This window comes from Plodia interpunctella, chromosome 16 (genome assembly GCF_027563975.2).
Source record: "Plodia interpunctella isolate USDA-ARS_2022_Savannah chromosome 16, ilPloInte3.2, whole genome shotgun sequence".
NCBI classification, from domain to species: domain Eukaryota; kingdom Metazoa; phylum Arthropoda; class Insecta; order Lepidoptera; family Pyralidae; genus Plodia; species Plodia interpunctella.
The window spans coordinates 9,503,896-9,523,899 of record NC_071309.1 but is presented as its reverse complement, the minus strand read 5'-3'; the positions used below and the strand labels follow the sequence as shown (position 1 = coordinate 9,523,899).

The 20,004-nt window shown below is 37.2% G+C and overlaps 7 protein-coding genes across 8 annotated transcripts; 4 read left to right on the top strand and 3 right to left on the bottom strand.

Moving 5' to 3' along the window:
• The first annotated feature begins 1,415 nt into the window (after window positions 1-1,415).
• Window positions 1,416-2,654, top strand: Rsph9 (Radial spoke head protein 9). Its single transcript, XM_053756648.2, has 2 exons — window positions 1,416-1,708; window positions 1,966-2,654. Exons 1-2 carry the CDS (start codon window positions 1,528-1,530, stop codon window positions 2,598-2,600), a joined length of 816 nt encoding a protein of 271 aa, XP_053612623.1. The 5' UTR covers window positions 1,416-1,527; the 3' UTR covers window positions 2,601-2,654.
• Window positions 2,655-3,450: 796 nt separating this feature from the next.
• On the top strand, window positions 3,451-6,398 carry LOC128676600 (uncharacterized protein). 2 transcript variants are annotated; one of them, XM_053756790.1, is made up of 3 exons: window positions 3,451-3,534; window positions 3,620-3,804; window positions 4,331-6,398. In XM_053756790.1, the coding sequence occupies exons 2-3, from the start codon at window positions 3,640-3,642 to the stop codon at window positions 6,266-6,268; spliced, it is 2,103 nt and encodes a 700-aa protein (XP_053612765.1). In that variant the 5' UTR covers window positions 3,451-3,534; window positions 3,620-3,639; the 3' UTR covers window positions 6,269-6,398. The 2 variants fall into 2 exon arrangements, with proteins under 2 accessions (XP_053612765.1, XP_053612764.1); XM_053756789.2 differs by lacking the exon at window positions 3,451-3,534 and having other exon boundaries at window positions 3,541-3,804.
• A 473-nt stretch (window positions 6,399-6,871) lies between these two features.
• On the bottom strand, window positions 6,872-9,713 carry LOC128676602 (uncharacterized protein). Its single transcript, XM_053756791.1, has 5 exons — window positions 9,568-9,713; window positions 9,168-9,467; window positions 8,759-8,980; window positions 7,362-7,472; window positions 6,872-6,993 (listed from the first exon to the last, which is right to left on the bottom strand). Exons 1-5 carry the CDS (start codon window positions 9,673-9,675, stop codon window positions 6,910-6,912), a joined length of 825 nt encoding a protein of 274 aa, XP_053612766.1. The 5' UTR covers window positions 9,676-9,713; the 3' UTR covers window positions 6,872-6,909.
• A 415-nt stretch (window positions 9,714-10,128) lies between these two features.
• Window positions 10,129-12,558, bottom strand: BCAS2. The gene is made up of 5 exons (XM_053756953.1): window positions 12,347-12,558; window positions 12,112-12,275; window positions 11,700-11,912; window positions 10,636-10,789; window positions 10,129-10,337 (listed from the first exon to the last, which is right to left on the bottom strand). Exons 1-5 carry the CDS (start codon window positions 12,419-12,421, stop codon window positions 10,197-10,199), a joined length of 747 nt encoding a protein of 248 aa, XP_053612928.1. The 5' UTR covers window positions 12,422-12,558; the 3' UTR covers window positions 10,129-10,196.
• Window positions 12,559-12,656: 98 nt separating this feature from the next.
• CCDC53 (Coiled-coil domain containing 53) lies at window positions 12,657-14,078 on the top strand. The gene is made up of 3 exons (XM_053756954.2): window positions 12,657-12,872; window positions 12,964-13,128; window positions 13,329-14,078. Exons 1-3 carry the CDS (start codon window positions 12,714-12,716, stop codon window positions 13,611-13,613), a joined length of 609 nt encoding a protein of 202 aa, XP_053612929.1. The 5' UTR covers window positions 12,657-12,713; the 3' UTR covers window positions 13,614-14,078.
• On the bottom strand, window positions 14,075-15,114 carry RpL36A (Ribosomal protein L36A). The gene is made up of 3 exons (XM_053756955.1): window positions 14,959-15,114; window positions 14,644-14,817; window positions 14,075-14,241 (listed from the first exon to the last, which is right to left on the bottom strand). Exons 1-3 carry the CDS (start codon window positions 14,959-14,961, stop codon window positions 14,104-14,106), a joined length of 315 nt encoding a protein of 104 aa, XP_053612930.1. The 5' UTR covers window positions 14,962-15,114; the 3' UTR covers window positions 14,075-14,103.
• A 543-nt stretch (window positions 15,115-15,657) lies between these two features.
• Caf1-105 (Chromatin assembly factor 1, p105 subunit) lies at window positions 15,658-19,893 on the top strand. The gene is made up of 7 exons (XM_053757123.2): window positions 15,658-15,896; window positions 16,028-16,267; window positions 16,590-16,798; window positions 17,191-17,460; window positions 17,965-18,168; window positions 18,243-18,385; window positions 19,179-19,893. Exons 1-7 carry the CDS (start codon window positions 15,768-15,770, stop codon window positions 19,820-19,822), a joined length of 1,839 nt encoding a protein of 612 aa, XP_053613098.1. The 5' UTR covers window positions 15,658-15,767; the 3' UTR covers window positions 19,823-19,893.
• Window positions 19,894-20,004: the final 111 nt, after the last annotated feature.

The following is a 20,004-nucleotide window of genomic DNA, read 5'->3' as shown; positions in this document are numbered from 1 at the left end:
TGTACATATAAACTTTCTACCCCAGACTTTTCCTGTCGTAACAAACATTACCTACTCGTCTTACACCGATTTTTACGACACCGTAATATTTTCTACCCAACATGACCCACGAGTCTACAAACAAGCAACACGATCCATGGCAATCTTTGAAAATAACCAAATTGCCTCTCAACTTGTATACGAATGCGATACTACCAACCGTAGTTATTAGACCTTCACTGGTAAAGAGATATTTCATAAACAGAGATCAACTTATATTGGAGATTTCTCGGCTCGAGTTACGAATTACAGCCGACAGAGGGCCAGCAAATATTTGAAGTTGGTAATTGACATACGAGATGAAATCTCGTTTCGTTTTCCCAGAGCGTTTTCCATCGCTGAAACGGCCTCTCTAACAAAAACCCCATGTTGTTTTTCATGTTTAATAAATAAAATATTTGTAATTTAACTGATGTGCTTGTTTATAGAACAATTTGTTTTTAATTCAAATACCTATCACCTAAATATCAAAATTAAGCAAACTATCATTAGAAAGTAAAGCATTAGAGAGATCTTTTGATAAAAAAATACGAAAGAAATACAGGTCTTCTCAAAATCTTCTGAAGTGACAAAAAACAAATCTAAGGAAAAAAATACATAGGAAAATTTAAAAGGCACTGACCTTTCTGATTTCTTTGTTGCATCTTCGATTTATTCAGCACTACACTTAGTTCATACACGAACACCACTGTTCTTATTAATCTCTCAGGCGTAAGAGTTTATCATTTTAAAATATTTCAAAGCGAGACATATCACTGGGCTACCCGCATTGCGCACACGCCAGCCATATACCGTAAATAAATGATATTTTTCTTTCAGTTTGATTCGCTGCACGACATTTTCTCAACCAATCATACGAAAGGAAATCTGAATCATGTTACATGATTGGTCCAGCAACTGTCAAGTCAAAATAAGTCACTTAGAAACTCTAAGCTTAGGAATGGCAGGGATCAGCATCGGCAGGTCATGGTTATTCCTAAAAAAGATAAAGCATATTTAAGTACCTATGTTTTGTCACTCACAAAATTTACAAAATTTTACATTGCCAGTACAAGACAATACTTTTTAGCTTAAATAATATGAAGATAAGAAGAATATGTAGGTACTTTATTAGCTTTAAACATTAAAGTATGTTTTAACGTTTTTATGAATAACTAGAGATCCGTCCCGGCTTCGCTTGGATAAAATTATACATCTAAACCTTCCTCTTGAATCACTCGATCTTATCTTACATCAAAATATTTTGGTTAGTTTGAAAGATCTAAGCATACATAGGGACAGAAAGACAGACGGCGAAAAGCGACTATGTTTTATACTATGTAGTAATATGTATGGCATGGCATATTAGATTTTAAATTATAAAAAGTTCTCATCAATTTTTTTTATCTCAAATAAAAGTTGTCAAAAACATCTGTCAAAGTGCCCGATGAATGATTGGTAATTATAATTTAAATAATTATATTTTTCACCAAAGATTTCTGGATAATCATGGACGTGCACAAACTTTGGCAGTACAAGGAGTACATGAACGTGAATGGCTTCATGCTCACCAGCGAGCTGATAACAATTCTACAGAATTCTCTCACCCTTCTACAAGTGGAGAATCATTTCGCTCACATCCAATATTGGGGGCAAATATACGCGCTTAGTGGTGATTATCACATAGCAGGTGCGATTACTTACTATTACAGTACAACTCGCTGGTCTTTTGACATCATGAAATGCTGTGTCCACCCACGACGAGCCCTCAGAGCCTCAGAAGCAAAATAATGCTTTTCTGTCTCTTTTTAGCACATTGTGAAATTATACATACAAAAGAAAGAGACATGTTTTAGTATATAACCCTTTTTTGGCTCGCTGTGGAGTGGACCCGTAATGGACCATAATAATTTAAGATAAGTAGATTAATTTATTTTACTGTTTCAGTCGGAATCACCAACGACGCGATGGCCGATCGAAAATATTTCTACACGACAGATTTTAAATTCTGGGGTCTACTCCCCAAAGCGAAGAGGAAGTACAAGCTCCTTTCTCTCATCACATTCTTTCCTTTTCATGGAAATCCTTCTTTGAAAATCAAGGTTTTAGATGAAGCTCTGGAGGAAAATAACCCGGATAGATGCCAGTTTATGAAGGAAGAGAACCGGATCGCAGCGACTATAGCTAATATCTGCGATGAAGCGGAAATTTGCGCTCGGGGACAGTTGATAAAACAGCCAGACGGCACTGTAGTTATTAATCCAAATTTCTATGGTTTAAACTCTGCAGAAGCGAAGCAACTGAAGTCCTATCTCCACATCAGACAAGCGCAGCAACGATGGAATACGAACCTCCTCACCAGACCAGATTATAACTATAGCATGGATTTCTTGGATTCTATAGATCAGGATATACCAAATGGCTGTTGGAACTTATCCTTGGAGCAATCTGGGACAGTAGCCTATTTGAGAAGCCTGTATTGGCCTGGAATGACATATTTCCATAAAATCAAAACTCCTGACGCTGGGTTTCTGTATGTGGGGAATGGCCGGAAGAATTTGGACGTTCCTTTTCTTTTGTAATGATTTTATTTTAATTTTTAGTTACAAAATAAACGTATTGGAATGTACAAGGTTTTATAATTAGCTTGTATTATTTAATTTGTGATAATTAGTAACAGATGCTCTAACCGGAGGCAAAGTCGCACTACGGCATCTCTATAGACTGAGAAAGCTGTAGGTACAATCTTTCAAGCTATTTTCGACATCGACAGCGTTCCTGCTGGCGATCCCCCTCGCGCGGATTATTTTGTTACGGGAGCCTCCCATCCTACTAATTCCATGGAGGCTCCTATAACACGGGCGCTGTGAGATCGATTTATTAGCTTGCACACTGAGTGAATTCACACTAGTTTATATTTATAATATGTTACAGGATGTATATTTAAGCTGCACTATCGCAATAGTAATTGTAGTAGTAATATTTATTTATTTATTTATTCATACAACTATCATTACAGGTATACACCTAATGCGATAGTGCAGATTTATATACTATTAATTTATACAACACATAACAAATGACAAATAAAGTGACTTTTGTGAATTCACTCAAGTCGCACGAGAATATATCGACTCGCTCATGGACCATATTAATGGTTTTAATACCTCGCGTAAAAGCCATTTTGACCAGCAGATTAGTCCTCGCGGCGGGCACCACCAGCAGCGGCGGACGTCTCCTCCGACCCACGTACGTATCCCTCCGGAATGCAAAAGTTCAGAAGTTGAAGCAGACCTGGTTCATGCACTCTGCAATATGATGAAATAGATAAGATGAAAAACAAGTAATTACATAAGGGAAGAAGGCCATAACATTAAAATAAAATGAAACCACACACCAATTTTTTAAAGTACACTAGCAACTGGCAATTACTGGACAGCTGTCATGACAATGGCAACATTGTCAAGTAGGTGAAAAAAAAAACAAATTGCTGTTCTCGCACGCACGTCGTCACCGGTTTGTAAAAAATTCTTCGCGCCTGTTTTACCGGCTTTTCTTTCTAAGTCGTCCTTGGTTCTTCATGAAATTTTTAATATTTTAGGGCATTCAATTCCGTCAAGGATGTCTTCAGCGGAATTGGCAGCAAAAGAAGACGCCGACATGGCAGAATGTGACGAAGACAAAGTAGTAACTATGATGGACGTTTTGCAAGAACAAGAGGATTTTGAAGAAGACGCTAACGCTGTTCTGGGGGCTTCAGATGAGAAAAATTGCACCTTTCCCAAGGTACGGATTACCTCCTTTGTATAAAACAGAGATTCTTGTACAAAATGGCGAACCATTATTATAAAGGTGTCGTAACATCTTTCGATGGGATGAACTTATTCGGTTCTTAGTTTTTCTTTGAATAACATCATATAGGACAAAACCTACATTAAAATAATTGTCAGCCTTCCCCTTTTTCCACCTTCCCGATTTATCAAACTAACTACGTATTTACGCAGACTATTTCGTAACATTTATTTACATCGTTAGAATACATAAATATTACATCCCTAAAAGACAAGCAAAAACAAAACCACTTACAAACAAATCAACTATTTTGTGGTTAGTTTTCTTTGTGGGGATTGTGATCAATTCATAGTTTTACACTTGCATAAAGATTATACTTATCTTAAATATAATATAAAGGTTTTGTGGTGTACATAGTGTTTAGTTTAATTTCATAATGTCAGTTAACCTTTTGTAACGAGAATAAACCATTAGATAAAATAAATATGTGCATAGCTTAATCGAGAACATTGCATTACAGGGATACATCAAGCGTCAAGCAGTATATGCTTGTTTGACATGCTGTCCTGATGCCAAAACAGATCCAGGGAAGAGAGCCGGCGTCTGCCTTGCCTGCAGTCTGTCTTGTCATGAAAACCATGAGCTTGTGGAGCTCTATACCAAGAGAAACTTTTGCTGTGACTGTGGCAACTCCAAGTTTAATTCTCATCCATGCCAGTTTACGGCCAACAAACCTGACTTAAATGATAACAATAGTTATAACCAAAATTTCAGTGGCTTGTACTGTATTTGCCACCGGCCTTACCCCGATCCAGAAGCCACCTTTGAAGATGAGATGATACAATGTGTGATATGTGAAGATTGGCTACATGCATCACACTTAGAAGCAAAAGTTCCACCAAATGAACAGTATTCCGAGATGATCTGTAAGGGTTGTATGGAAAAGAATGAATTTCTCTATGATTACAGTGATCTTGCTGTAAATTGTGAGAGTGAGGATGTAGATATCACCACAGTAAATGAAAAAGTTAATGGAGTTTGCAATGGTGATGCTGAGAAACGTGACCTTGAAACTGACACTAAACAGGAAAATGGTGATATTGACAAGTTTAATGTTCCTACAAACATTTCTGATGAACAAGATAAAGTAGAAGATACTGACAATGAGATCACAAAAGATAAATCTGGTACAAACACAGGTGTAGGATCAACAGAGAATGATCAAATGGAAACTAATGAAAATCAAAATAAAGAAAAATCTGACGAAAATTTGCAGGCTGAGCAGAACGATTCTGATAATACTCCTAGTCATGATAATTCCACAGTAACTGATACAGCTGAAATGGAAATTAGTGAAAGCAAAGGTGATGCAACTACAGATAACAATGTAGAATCGAAACCCGAAGAACAGTTATCCGAAAGTGGTGAAGACAAAGCTACTGATGAACAAAATAACAGTATTTCTGATGATAAATTAGATAGTAAAAATGAAATCACAAATAGTGATGAGAAAATTGAAACAGCAATAGAGGGAGACAAAGTTGACGATACTCAAGATGTAAATAGCACTGCAGAAGTAACCAAGGATGAAGAAAAGAATACCTCACCATCTGATAATGAATCCAATGAAAAATTAGAGAAATCAGATAAACAAGAAGAAAGCTTACAGAAAGATGATCTTATGGAAAGTATTGACAGATTAATTAATGGTGATGATGATGACTCAAGTAAAGTCGAAACAACTGGTCAAGAAAAATCTTCAAATGACGAGAATACTGAAAATGCAAGAACTCTTGCTGTTAAGTCTAGTTCTGAAGTGGAAGAAGAAGTTACAGATGGTATTGAAAACAAAGATAATAATTTGAATGGTGAAAATTCTGACAAAATGGAACCTCAGGCTGACATGGACATGGAGGAAAGCATTTCTAATAAAGATGATAGAACAAAATCAAATGACACAGAGATTGAATCTATTAAAGACAATAAGAGAAAGTTACATGATGATACAATAGACAAGACTGATGTAAAGAAGCCGAAATTAAATGACTGTAAAAGACCGACTGGAGTCAGAACGCGTCCAAAAGGAGCATTGTTCTGGCCATGCAACTTACGTGAAAAACTTTGCACTTGTAATGAATGTCTCACTATGTACAAAGACCTGTCTGTGCTATTTCTAATAGATTTAGAAGACACAGTTAGTGCGTATGAGACATTAGGAAAGGAAAAGAATGATGGTAGAAGCTCCCAGTATGAAATAGGCTTGCAAGCTTTGTCATCTCTTGACAGGATACAACAAATAAATGCTTTAACAGAATACAACAAAATGAGAGACAAATTGTTGGATTTCTTGAAGAGTTTCAAAGATAGGAAGGAGATTGTTAAGGAGGAAGACATAAAGGCTTTCTTTGCGGGCATGAAGCCGAAACGCGAACCAGACGGCGTATATTTCTGCAGATAATTAAAATTAGCTTTAAGGACTCATATTTTTATATCCAGTGATTTTATGGCATTCTTAGTATTGACATTCTCATTCCTTTTTATTAATTTTAATTGCGAAAACTAATTATACGCAGATCCGTCTTATAGTATACTTTTGTTTTTCTTAACGTTCTACTATCCACCACTAAAGTTTTAAAAACCCTTGATAGAGCGCAAACCTACACATCAATCATACAATCTGCAGTGTAGTAATACACTGCAGATTGAGCTAGCCCCAAAGTGAGTTCGAGACTTGTGTTACGGGATACTAAATCATCGATACTATATTTTATAACAAATACATATATAGAAAAACATCCAAGATTGGTCCGGCAATCAGAAAAAATCATTTTCCATCATGACCCCGACCGGGGATCGAACCCGGGACCTCTCGGTTCAGGGGCAAAAACTTTACCACTTCACCATCGAGGTCGTCAAATACCTATACCAAATCCGCCAGTTAGGCAAACTGACGATAGTGAAGAACCGGTATTAGTTAACATGAGAAAAGTGCCTCATGTATCACACAAAATATAAACAGGTTAATAATAAAAGTACGGTTGTTCCAAATAAAACACCATGATAAGATAATGCAGTGTATTATAATGATGTTTCGGCAAACTAATAGAGGATGTCGTAGTGGCCGGGCCGGTATAGCAGGTGCACGAGCGGCGCCGCGCCCTCCGGGAAGTCGTGCGCTATCACCTGCAACACGTTCCATATTATCATTGATAGAAGAAAAAGAACAGTCACAGAAGAGAGAAAGGAATTATAAAAGGACTATGGAATTTTTTTCTCCATTGTCCCATCAATTTAAGGAACTACGGAAAAGAAGTGGACTAGACTACCTTTTGATCCATGACTATAACTGGCTTTTCATCTGTGACAATGACTAGCTCTCGAATTCCATTTCAACTGTTAGGAATATTAATGATGAATTAATTTAACTTCTTTACTTGCTTACATTTTTCTCTTTTACAACAATCCCTCCAAATAACTAAATTGGTGAAAGGTAAAGGAAAACAGGAAAGAATTAAAAATTCTAGCGTCTAAGGTCAAGATAATGTACTTACTTGGCTGCCCTCGCCGCGGTCCATGTACTTAACGCGCACACCGACGTTCAGTGCGTTGCTCAGTGCAATGATGTGAATATGGTCAGACTCCTTGTACATCGGCTCCACTTCCTGAAAATTACACACTGGCTTCAGGATATGTTCCACAACTTTAACCTCTTCGTCTTACTACAAAAAGTTTATGACATGCTTCCAGCGCGTCATTTAAGCAAGACACATATTAAATAGGTGGATTATGTGTATAATAAGTATTAATTATTTAGTTACTTTATAAAATTAGAGGCCCAAATTAAAATGAAAAAATAATTACATAAGAACTCTTAAATAAAGTTTGAAATATTTTTTTTTTCCTTGAGACTTTCCATTTGCATATCAAAATATTATAAAAACCAATCTTTTTGGCACCTATACCCCAGTGCAGACAAGAATATTTTGTCAGTGTCATATACTGTATTTGAGGGTACTTGAGAATATCAGGTAATATCAGGTGAGTGAACACATGTGTTCTACCGAATTTATCCTTTTCCAGCTTGTATATATCAGTGGCGACGAGGATGGGATTATTTGATCCAAAACGCCGAATACCAAATATTATTTCACCCAGAATGTTACGATGGGCTCTTTTATTAAGTTCTTATGATTAAACATTAGAATATGTAAAAGGAACAAACTTAGGGAATGCCAATGCTTTAAGTAGATTGCCTTCACCAAATATGGAAAAGGTAGAAGAATTTTCAGGAGTACTACTTATAGAAGAAACACCACTAGAATTAGAGTTTTCAGCTGAAGAAGTAGCTAGACTAACATTGAAAGATACAAAGTTGTGTAAAATTTTATATTGGATTAAGAATGGATGGCCTAACAAAACTGAAAACGAGTTTAAAGTATATTGGCAAAAAAGAGAAGAGTTTTCAACATTTAGGAATTGCATTTTGTGGGGTAATAGAGTGGTGTTACCAGAAAAGATGTGGGCTAAAGTATTAGAAGAATTACATACTACACATGATGGAATTGTTATCACGAAAACAATGGCTAGAAGTTACTTCTGGTGGCCAGCTATTGATAAACAAATCGAAGCTATGATTAGATAATGCCACATATGTACAGAAAATAAAAGTATGCCAACGAAAGTTACACATCACTGGATATGACCAAACAAACCTTGGTCTAGATTGCATATAGATTCTGTCGGACCTTTTCAAGGGAAAACTTTTCTTATATTAATAGATTCCTTTTCTAAATGGCCGGAAGTAAAGATAGTTGCAGATATGAGGTGGTTTTATGTCAGGTGAGTGAACACGCGTGTTCTCCCGAATTTATCCTTTTCCAGCTTGTATATATCAGTCAGCATTGTTTAAAGTTAAAATCAAAAAACAAAAAAACAATACTATTCTAACCTGTCTACAAAACTCTGTAACAGTTCGGGGACCTTCAATGAAGTTCTGATAGAAGTCATGCTGCGTCTGAAGCTGGCCGGATGTCACGAGTCTCAAGTACACTACAATGTAGTCAGAGTATCCTTGTTTGTTGAACTTGTCGTGGAGCTCCAGGCGGATCTCCTCCGTGTCGGGAGGGCTGCCACCCGCCTGCTCGCCTACTCGTTGGACTACTTCCATAAACTGTAATTTTTAAGTATTAATTTTGAGGTTAAGTTTCCATAGTACCTAGTAATTAAATCTAAAGTTTAAAACATTACTATAACAATCTTTACAATTTCAAAATTTGCATGGAGAAAGTCAATAATTCACTGACACTACAGTCATTTATAGTAAACACGATATTTTGCTGACAAACAAAATTACTTACAGTTTCATAGAAGTCCTCCACTGTGAATTGAGAGAATCCCAAGGCGACAAGGATTTCCTTAGAATTCTTAGCTATTTCATAGAATTTTTCATACTCTGCCTTATCAGTCAATAGATGTTCTAAATATGCATATGAAAATGCCCTGAAGAAACAGTTCCCATCAGGTCGAGTTCGCCTAATGTGTTTATATTTGGACGAGAGGTCTTTTACTTTTAGAAGGTACACAGGATCCTCATTGTATTCTTTTTCTAATGACGAAAGTGGTTCGAGATCACCCACAAGCGGTATCGACTCTGAAATCTACAAAACAAATACAAACATCACGTCAAGATCAACAAAAGAATTTACACAAACAAAAAATGTCGGTGTGCTATTTGACTTATGAAAAACAATAACGTACCTCTTTTTCTATCTCCCGTTGTTGTTTCATTATCAGTTCATCTTGATTTATTGAATTATCAACTAAATTGCCGGCACAGCCGCTACTGCTTGATGCATCGTCCGCCATTTTCAAATAAAAATTGACAGGACGATAAATGACAATCGAACGAAAAATCAACGTTGCGTTCAACGATTATCTAATTCTAAATATGTTAGTAAAGTTTCTCATTCTCACCGATTTTTCTGCTTACGATTTCTCAGAGCAGATTAAATAACTGATCACCTGCTTGTTAGTTGAAGAAACAGAATTAAAATAATAAAACAGTGGTAATAAATAATGCCTTGTTTGTAGATATTTTGAAAAATTACCTTGTCTTAAGTCGAAATAATGCATATATTACACTCAAAGATTAGTTTATAATAAATATTTCCCAAGACGAAAAAGAAATAAATCTTATATGTACGACTTGACGCATTATTCCTATACTACATTCTACCTCTCACAGATATTTTAAAAGCTTCCATCACACATAATACGAAGAGGTATGAAACTTAATGATAAAAAAAAAACTAAAATACGTACACATTTTAATTTTTATATTTCTATTATCAATTGTATTGTTAAAACTAAATCATTATCCTACTAATCTAATCAGCGAACATGTCTTCTATCTTCTTCTGCACCTCCTTCTCTGTCTCAGAGTTGAGTTTGTCTGGCAGCAACTTGACAGCTTCCATGTGGTCCATCTCTATTTGCTCACCGTCTTCTACTGGTGTTTGGCCTTGAGCCTGAAAAATACACAAAAGTCCTATAATTTATCCACTTAAACTCCAAGAGTCTACAACCTTAGTAGCTGTGGGCAAATACAGCATCTCTCTATGCATACAATACAAGATTTTAACACCAATGCAAAAAAAGCTAGTGTAGATATAATTCTTATTTACAACTCTCGAATTCCTCTTTGTATCTTGCATCCTATCTTCATACCATCATCTTCCACAAGTGTCCCAAATGTGAACTTTTTAAGAGCAATAAATTTAAATCAATAATGGCTGGGGACATATACGTTTGGCCTAGATAATTTACCTTCTGCAGCTGAGTCTCCAGCTGCATGATGGCCCTCTCGATCCTGTAGTTGTCGGACACGAGGTGCGCCCAGCGCCGCCTGAGCGCCCTCAGACGAGCGCCGCTGGCGGTCTGTGATCGTTTACGCTCCCAGTTCACAGCTGCTATTTGCTTTCTGTGCAAATAAGTATATACTTATAATGGTAGTTCCATCAAGCGTTGTGTGGTTCCGCCTTAGAATAGGACCACACTATATTCTCCCGTGGATGTCGGACGAGGCGACTAAGGGACACACAGCCTAGGCAACTTATAGGCAATAATAGCATTCCCAAGAAGGGTTGACGTCAGACAAGCAGCCGGTTGTAAAATCACTGCTGAAACTAAGGATCTTTTTAAGGCTGACTGCAGGCTTTGTGGCCACACAACCCCGAACGCAACCGGGAACATAAGATGATTGGAGGGGTATTTCCATCAAGTCTAATTAGATACTTTTTTCCTTAAGTAATAACAATAAAGTGAGTTTTTAGAGTCAAAAAGTGTACCAAATATATTTTATAATGAGAATCAAAATCTATGACCTAGTTGGCGTCTTAAGTCCTGGAAGGCATCATAAGCCACCTCCAGTACAATATAATGTGGTCCAAGCTCAAAAGGTTAATACATCACTATTTTATCTACCAAGTTATCAGGACTAGTGGCCCCGCCCTGCTTCCCTTGGGTTAACCCATAATAAATTATACACATAAACCGTCCCCAGGAATCAATACTATTTATTTTAAAAATCTGAATGAAAATGTATGACATATAGTTTTATAGCATACATAGGGAAAGTACTGGTTCGAGACCGATTCGATCGAGGAACAAACTCAATGTGAATGTTGTCACTGCACCTTCAGTCAACAGTTTTAAGAACAGATTGGATAAAATCTCCAAACTTCAAGACACATATGCATCAGCTTAATGAGCTGCTAGTGTATTATAAAATAAAATAAATAAAAAATAGGGAGGGATAGACAGGCAGCGGGAGTTTGTTTTATACTATGTAATGTAATGATTATGTATTGAAGAATTGTCTACAAACTCACCTGAGCTGTGAATGTATATTCTGTGACCGCATCACCAAAGCCTGTAGTGTATTCAAATAAGACTTCCACGCTTCAGTTCCATAAGCTAGTTGCAGTTCTAAATTAAGCACTCTGGTGGCTTGGTGTGAAAGTTGAGCGTGGGAGTTGTCTACGGCTTCTGCCCAAGCGCCTGGTTCCCCTAGACGACCAGCCGGGGGAGGAGGTAACTCGTAGCTGGAGAAAAAGGCACATGGCAAAAATATATGATCATATTGAAGTAACTGGCCAATATTTATTTTATTTATTAAACAAACATTTTACATAACATCTATTTATCTGCTAGCAGGGTAACAAAAACCTTATATATAATCATATAATAAATTCTATATTGTAAAATTTACAGAATAAATATCACCAGAGTAATGATTCGTACCGTTTCATAGACAGAGGCTCCATAGGCAGGCGCTGCTGCACCCTTTCCATTTCACGTTGCAAGGATGGAGTCTCAAAGGCAGTGCTTGGTTCCGGCCCTGTGTTTTCCAAATAATTCTTCGTGGGTCGATACCGTCGACATTCTTCCTCCACCATAGCCAGCGCCTATTTATAAATATTATTAGAATAGCCCCGAAAAATTGTTACTTACAGTTAAGTTAGGTTTATATTCTTACCGCTTCTCGTACTCCTGGGTCATCGTAACCCTGATCGATATATGGTAATGCATCCACGACAACTTCTCCTGCCATATTTAAAATTAATAATCTGCTTTCTACGTCTTGTAAGTAACTGTGTTTATGAAAAACAATTTCTTTCTTCCCTTCTTGTTTTGTGTTGCAATTTGTTTCCTTACGTTATTTTCCCGATGCTAAATTTGTATAGTGCCAATGGCAATGACAGTCAAAAACAAGAATAGACTAGAAAAATCCAGCCAGACCCAGGCGGTATTGCGGTAGGTACCTACCTGCGATATTTTATCAGACAGATTAGTAGAGAATGTTTCTTTAAAATAGCTGTCAGTTGCGTTTTTTTTAAAGTAAAATGTCAAAATTAAAAGAAAATTATAAATCACCTAATCTATATTTGCTTGTATTCGTTTGTTTTGAAATAATAACTAGTGAATGTAGTATTAAATACTATCAAAACAATATGCATGATAACATTGCAAACGATGAATTCTCGAAGGTAGATTTGACAAAGGTGTGTACTTCAATAGTAATTTTTAAACTAAACTTAAAAACTGCATTACATGTCAAGTAATTTCTGATATAACATGTTATATTATTTACAGGTCGCTGCCTTACAGCAAAAGCGTACTCTAGCTTTTGTTAACCATTTTGTTACAACAACTGTACAGTTCTTGAACAACTTTATGAAACGATGTGACCATAAGCTGATGAATTTTGAAAAAAAGTTAGAAAAAGTTGAAGCATCCATGGTTTTGTTGGAAGCGCGTGTAAGTTTTTCTTTAATCTACCAACCTAGCCTACCTAACCCACCAAATAGCAAACTATTTAGTTTTGTATAGGGAACTATAATCTATTGCAGGAAATGTAGTACCTATAATGGAAAATACTTCATCAACAAGAACTTTGTTCTTAAATTTATTGATGATGTTCCCAAGATATGAATTAATATTGTTGTTACATTTTATAGTTATCCTCAATACCAGAGATAAACACAACACAAGCTAAAGCTCAAGAACAACCCACAGACGACACAGCAAATACAGAAGTTGCAAATACACAATCCAACAAGACTTCAGTTGATAACACAGATGAAGAAAAATCTAAAGATGTGCCTGCGACTGTTACAATACCACCAGAGTATGAGAAATTCATAAAAATGGTGCAAGTCGGAGTGCCCTTGCAAGCTGTGAAACTAAAAGCTGGAATTGAGGGCTTGAACACTGATCTTTTGGAGAAGATTCTCAATAAATAAGTGTGGGTGTCATGTTAGGGATGATCAGACTTGAGCAAGACCTAGGAAGACTTTGCCTATAGAATTTATATGAACATAAGAACAGTTAACCATACATATTTTTGGTTCTTATAAAGCTTTGTGCATTAGAAGAGATGCAAACATAGTCTATATTTTCACGAAGGTGTAGAGGGGTGAGGTCTTATCGAGATGTAAGGAACAAGTTATTTTAACAATGGGCACCGCCTCAAAACTGAAGAATGAGGATCAGAAGAGGGACAGATACATTTCACAAATTCAACTTGAGAATTGATCAATTTATTTGCAAAAGCAAATGAGCAAAACAAATATTTTTTTTTTGGGAAATCATAATTTTGGGGTTTCAACTTTGAAAATTTGTCTTACTAATACTAAAGACTCAGGGAGCCATGTGAATGGTACAGATCTACGCGTTGAAATTGTAAATAAATAAAATAAAACAGTTAATAGTTTGACTTATTTATTAACCAGCCTAGAACTGGATCATCTGTCCCTTTCTCTTCTTATCTCCTCCCAACTCAAAGTGTTTGCAGCGCTTCAGGGCAACCTGGGACCTCACTTTGCAGTCAGCACACTCGAGACGAAGCACAATTTTCTTTGTGGTTTTTGCCTAAAACAATAAATAAAAAAATGAAATAATGGTTAACTTATGATCTTTAAAAACAGAAATGTAGGGACATCTTTGTTCGTCAGATGGCAAAGGCTTACAGAAATATGGTTTACAAAAATCAGCACTCGTGGACTGCAAAATTCAGTTCCACTTTGTTTAGATAAAAATGGAATATCATGTATCATAAGAAATAGAAAAAAAAAATTCTAAAATGTTAGAAATAGAAAAATAATTAATTAGTAGCAGTTTAGATAACTTCTTTTAGAACTTTTAAATTATAACCTCTCAAAAAGCAACTGTCATTGTTTCAGCCTTAGTTAAGACAGTCGAATCCAATAATTTTCGTGGGATTCATAAGGTAAATGAGGTTACCTAATTATAACGAAAAATAGTGCTTATTACCTTCTTTTTGAAGATGGGTTTTGATTGACCACCATAACCCTGCTGTTTACGGTCGTAACGTCTCCTACCCTGGGCGGCATGCCTTTCCTTGGACTTTTTGTATTGAGACACTTTGTGGGTCTTGTGGCACTTGCATTTTTTGCAGTAAGTCCTGCGCTGTTTTGGTACGTTAACCTGTAAAACACCAAACGATTTAGCACCAAAATACGTATCGGTCGCGTTTCATATAAACTTTGGATAAACTTTCAATATTATTTGACTGCTTCATGTAATGAAATTATGAAGATTTCACGGGATTTAAATAATAAAACAAACCATTTTGATTTTCGCTGTGCACGATTACAAAATGTCAATCTGAAAGAAAAACAATTCTATAATTTGACAGTGACATAACAATCTGTTTTTTCTTTTTAACAGGGTTACCTTTCGCAACTTTAAAAAATTGCCTATGCAAGCAGGATGGTACAATATGATGAAGCCCCTGTTCGCGTTGGGGAATGATCTATAGAAAATTCTCGGGATTTTCCGAGAATATTTAATGACTAATTCTGTGCATACTCGAAAATATCGAGAGGGTCACATCGCTAAATAGACTTACAGATAGAAGAACATTAATATGTTCCTATATATCTGTGGATAGATAGACCGCGAGGTCCTTCTATCGAAATCTATGAGATAGACAGTTTTTATGTAATCAAAAGAGAAGGATTTTTTTTGAGGCGAGCGGTGCTGTTTTGCAACTTATAGAACACCCTCTGCCGCGAGGCCCTTTCTAAATCTAAGATACAACGTACAAATTTTAATATCCTCCCTCTGTAGGTCAGCGACGCGGCGGCGTCTCGTTCATATCCACTAAATACCAAATCGGAACGTCGTACGTCTCTGCTGCAGGTAGGCAGGCCAGAAAGTAGGATTCACTGACTGCTGCTAAGGACTGTGACTGCTATTAGTGCTCTACTTCACTTCGATTTTCTACACTGGCAATTTTGTGAGTTTTGGCGCCAAAACTGACAACTATGACAAAATAGAAATCGTAGAGTAGCATCACTAGGTACAAAAATAATACTAGAGAGAAATTTTAATTATAATATTTTTGAGATATTGGAGTGTTTTATACTTGAAATATGAAGTTTGCCATTCCAGAAATCTCATGGCATAATAGGGATCCAGTTTTAAGTGTAGATTTTCAGCCCAAATGTGAATCTGACGAGCATTTAAGACTCGCTACTGGTGGCACTGATTCTCATGTTTTGGTAAATATACTTTTTTAAAGCACGTTTTATGCATTAAGTTGTGTGAGTAGTTTGTGTCTAAATATACAGTATCTACCTGATTTTGAAATAGTATAACGGGTCTATCTTATAAAAAATGCTTCCTGTTTTAGATATGGTATATAACCACTACAGAAACGGGCTCAGTGAATCTCGAGGTGGCTGCAGACCTAACAAGGCACCAGAAAGCTGTCAATGTTGTGCGGTGGTCCCCAAATGGCCAGTTATTGGCATCTGGTGATGATGAGTCCATCATTTTCATCTGGAAACAGAAGACTGATAAGGAGCCAGTGGTAGTGCAGAGCTTGGAACAGGGGGAGGAACAGTACAAAGAAGCATGGGTCGTTTATAAGGTTACTGTGTTTTCCACTTCCATTTTATCTCTCTTTCTGTCATATTTACATGTTCTTTATTTTATTTATAACATAACAGACACATCAATAATTACCTAATTAATATTAAGTTGATGCATGTGTGTCTTGGAGTTTGTATTTAAACTTTTCAGTAATTTATTTATTGAATGATAGACAGCTTCTGAAGCTGATGTAAGTAATTTGATATAAATGGATCAGTTTTTATTGTATCATCTTTCTTTGTAATTTCTTTTCATATGTTTATTTACTATATATTATATAGTAGTAGTATTTATACAACCATTAAAAAACAATCTCATAGACACTCCGTGGACATATGGAAGATGTCCTGGACATCAGTTGGAGTCTTGACTCAAAGCATCTGGCGTCCGGGTCCGTGGACAACAAGCTGCTCATCTGGGATGTGGATCGCGGCCGCTACACCTCCATGCTGAGTGACCACAAGGGTTTTGTTCAGGGAGTGGCGTGGGATCCACAGGGACAATTCATTGCTACCACTAGTTCTGACAGGTAACATATCTCAACCAAATTTGATGTGATTTTATGCTTTCATGTATGATTACAGAATAATTCTCTTAATTTTCCCAGTTTCTTCTCTTTCCTATTCAATCTCTAGTTGTCAGCCCATTGGCACACATGAATAACTTATATCTCCAAATTCACAGCAGGGCTCAGCAGTTCAGCCTTGACAGTGTAATAGACATGTGACTCCCATGGCTATTTATAATATTAGTAATGTTTTTCTGTTTGGTTTCCCTGCATTTTAACATTGAAAATTAATACAATACTAGCTATGCCCTGTACTCTGTCTGCAGAATTTCTCACAGTAACAATATATTAAAAAAAAACAATGGTCTACTAGATAGCCCAAATAGGCAATATAGAAAGTCTCTATTTCCCAGGGTAATGAGAACATTCGATGTGAACACCAAGAAGGTGATATCTCGCAGCAGCAAGGCCGTGCTGCCGTTCCCAGCCGGGCACAGTCTGAGCGGCGTAGCAGTGCGGCTGTACCACGACGACACGCTGCAGACGTTCTACCGGCGGCTGCAGTTCAGTTCGGACGGGGCGCTGCTGGCCGTGCCCGCGGGGCGAGTGGAGCCCGACCACCCCTCAGCGGATTTTAAGCCTATTAACACTGTCTACATCTACACCAGACACTCTTTGAAAGTGTAAGTATTGTTTTAATAAAAATAAATATATTAGGACAAATCACACAGATTGAGCTAGCCCTAAAGTAAGTTTGAGATTTGTGTTATGGGATACTAACTCAACGATACTGTATTTTATAATCATCATCATCATTCATTTTCCATCATGACCTGACTGGGGATCGAACCCTCGGACCTGTCGGTTCAGAGGCAAGCACTTTACCACTGTCACTGAGGTTGATAAAATTTACAAACTTCAAGATGCATGCATTAGTGCATCTATTCGTCTATTGGTATCAATAGTTTTTTATTGGTGAATACCGATTTTAGTTTATGGCGAACAGACAGACGAGACAGAGGACTTTCTTTTATAATTATAATATGTAAGGAAGGATCATAGAAAAACTATTTTTGGTGTTTCCACAAGTAAATGGGTCTACGGTTAAATGATATTTTTCCCATCGTCCCATCCATGGGACTACGGAAAAGAAATGATGTTAGACGTCAGTAATGTGCGTGGTGCAGGCCGTGCTGCGTGGTGCCGTGCGGCGACGCGGCGCTGGCGGCGCGCTGGAGCCCGCGGCGCTACGCGCGGCGCAACGCAGGCGCGCGGCCGCAGCTGGCAGCCGCGCGCTCGCTGCTGGCGCTCGCCACCCGCCGCTGCGTGCTGCTCTACGACACGCACCAGGCGACGCCCATCGCGCTCGTCTCCAACATACACTACACCAGGTACGTGTTCATTGTCACTAAACACTCTCGCAATAAATACTATTTACTCATTCCACCAAATGTTTTATCGTCAGACTAACGGACCTAACATGGTCACCCGACGGGCGCATGTTGGTGGCGTCCAGCACGGACGGGTTCTGCTCCGTCATCACCTTCAGCGACGGGGAACTAGGGGAAGTACTGCCCGACGATGTCCTAGAGCCCAAAGAGAATACAGGTGACATGTTCACTTAGAGCGCGGCCCGACTGCTCCTTTGTTCTCCGTTGATTTGACATCCGTCGACAGATCAACGTAGAATCGTTCGATTCGAATATCGTGCTATGTCAACGCAACGAAGCAATGGATCCAGTCTCGTAGTTGTAATATCATTTTATAATGATGGTTATTAGTAAAGATTTTAATTATTTATTTATTTGTAAAACATGTACGTGATTTGTGATCTTCAAGTGTCTGAATTATACTTCTATTTCGATGAATAAGATTTGTAATTATGAAGTCATGGGAATCAAGTGTGTCATGCTCACTCAAATGGTCAATCTGGTAGTAGCGTCGTGGGCCTTGTCGTGAGGTTCCCTCTATTATGGTTGAGCTATGCGATGGCTGTCCCATGCGTCAACTCGTGAACGGGTGCTGCCAGAGGGAACTGGTCATCTCGTTTCTCATATATTTTCATGTAAGTTAATTGTGTTTCACATTGATATATATATTATAATGAGCACTCAGATCACAATCATAACCTGTTTTGATATGCCTTTTGACTATGTACATTATGTACATGTTTATATATTATTAGAAAAAAAAACATTGTAAGAAACAATAATGGTAAGCCGATCTGGCATGATAGGGACCAACACTGTTCAAATGAGTTTCGGCATTTCTTCTCAGCAGTGGTCGTTCCGAAATGCCAGTAGTTTGTAGCTTGTGAGAAATAACTATAAATATAGGTCTAATTTCCGAATAAATGATTTGATTTAACTTTAACCCAAATAAACAATATATTAATTTTCAGAACAATCCATGGAAGTTGAAGCAGAAGAACAAAAAGAAATCCAGAAAGAGAAAACGCCAGAACAAGAGACAAAACCCGCCAACAACTTACAAAAGATCGATTCATTCATCAAATTCAAGGCTCCTTCTAAGAAAGCGCAACCGGGGCCTAAAACTCCTGTAAAAATAGACGTCTTGGAAGAAGTGGCTATGCCATCTTGGTCAGATAATTCCAACCAAGAAATGAGACAAGTTAGTGAAGTTATGGATGTTGATGAAAAGCCAAGTGATATAATACACATTGAAGACAGTGAAGATATCAAATTAGTTTATGAAGAAACTGAAACTAAATTAGAATCTCCTGACAGTAGAAAATCGCTCAATGACGCAGAAAAGTCGCCAGATGACGCAAAGAAATCTCCAGAAAATGCAAAACCAGTGACTAAAGACGTAGAAAAATCTCCAAAGGATTCCAAAATCGATACTAAAGTTGATGAGAAAAACACTGACAGTCCAAAAAGTACACAAGACAATAATTTCATGAAGAAAGCGAAGGTGACAGATATAAAAGAGCCAATAACAATAAAATCAGTGGCGAGTCCAAAGGCACCCAGAAGAGTCAGTTTTGTGACTCTGTCCAGTCCTAAAAATAAGAAAAAGTGTTGAAATCCGAATATATTTACGACTGTTATTTAAGGATTCTATTTTACAGAAAATATGATTTTATTTAAATAAAACGTCTTTGAATATTATTTACATGACCTAGACAATACAAAATCACTAGATAGCATACTGGTTGTCGATTCTACTAACGTTAAATGATAATTGCGTCTTATTGGTGTTTTAAT

Bases quoted from the DNA above. Each gene is read 5' to 3' on its own strand.
- LOC128676602 (XM_053756791.1), bottom strand. From the start codon at position 9,675: ATGGCGGACGATGCATCAAGCAGTAGCGGCTGTGCCGGCAATTTAGTT. The intron at 9,468-9,567 runs GTACGTTATTGT...TTTGTTTTGTAG, and splicing joins AACGGGAGATAGAAAAAGAG to ATTTCAGAGTCGATACCGCT. The intron at 8,981-9,167 runs GTAAGTAATTTT...TAAAAATTACAG, and splicing joins TGGAGGACTTCTATGAAACT to TTTATGGAAGTAGTCCAACG.
- BCAS2 (XM_053756953.1), bottom strand. From the start codon at position 12,421: ATGGCAGGAGAAGTTGTCGTGGATGCATTACCATATATCGATCAGGGT. The intron at 11,913-12,111 runs GTACGAATCATT...CTTTTTCTCCAG, and splicing joins GAGCCTCTGTCTATGAAACG to CTACGAGTTACCTCCTCCCC. The intron at 10,790-11,699 runs GTGAGTTTGTAG...TTATTTGCACAG, and splicing joins AATATACATTCACAGCTCAG to AAAGCAAATAGCAGCTGTGA.
- CCDC53 (XM_053756954.2), top strand. From the start codon at position 12,714: ATGTCAAAATTAAAAGAAAATTATAAATCACCTAATCTATATTTGCTT. The intron at 12,873-12,963 runs GTGTGTACTTCA...TATTATTTACAG, and splicing joins CGAAGGTAGATTTGACAAAG to GTCGCTGCCTTACAGCAAAA. The intron at 13,129-13,328 runs GTAAGTTTTTCT...TACATTTTATAG, and splicing joins TGGTTTTGTTGGAAGCGCGT to TTATCCTCAATACCAGAGAT.
- LOC128676600 (XM_053756790.1), top strand. From the start codon at position 3,640: ATGTCTTCAGCGGAATTGGCAGCAAAAGAAGACGCCGACATGGCAGAA. The intron at 3,805-4,330 runs GTACGGATTACC...ATTGCATTACAG, and splicing joins AAAATTGCACCTTTCCCAAG to GGATACATCAAGCGTCAAGC.
- Rsph9 (XM_053756648.2), top strand. From the start codon at position 1,528: ATGGACGTGCACAAACTTTGGCAGTACAAGGAGTACATGAACGTGAAT. The intron at 1,709-1,965 runs GTGCGATTACTT...TTACTGTTTCAG, and splicing joins TGGTGATTATCACATAGCAG to TCGGAATCACCAACGACGCG.
- RpL36A (XM_053756955.1), bottom strand. The intron at 14,242-14,643 runs GTAATAAGCACT...TTATTGTTTTAG, and splicing joins AACCCATCTTCAAAAAGAAG to GCAAAAACCACAAAGAAAAT.
- Caf1-105 (XM_053757123.2), top strand. From the start codon at position 15,768: ATGAAGTTTGCCATTCCAGAAATCTCATGGCATAATAGGGATCCAGTT. The intron at 15,897-16,027 runs GTAAATATACTT...TTCCTGTTTTAG, and splicing joins GCACTGATTCTCATGTTTTG to ATATGGTATATAACCACTAC. The intron at 18,386-19,178 runs GTGACATGTTCA...ATTAATTTTCAG, and splicing joins AGAGCCCAAAGAGAATACAG to AACAATCCATGGAAGTTGAA.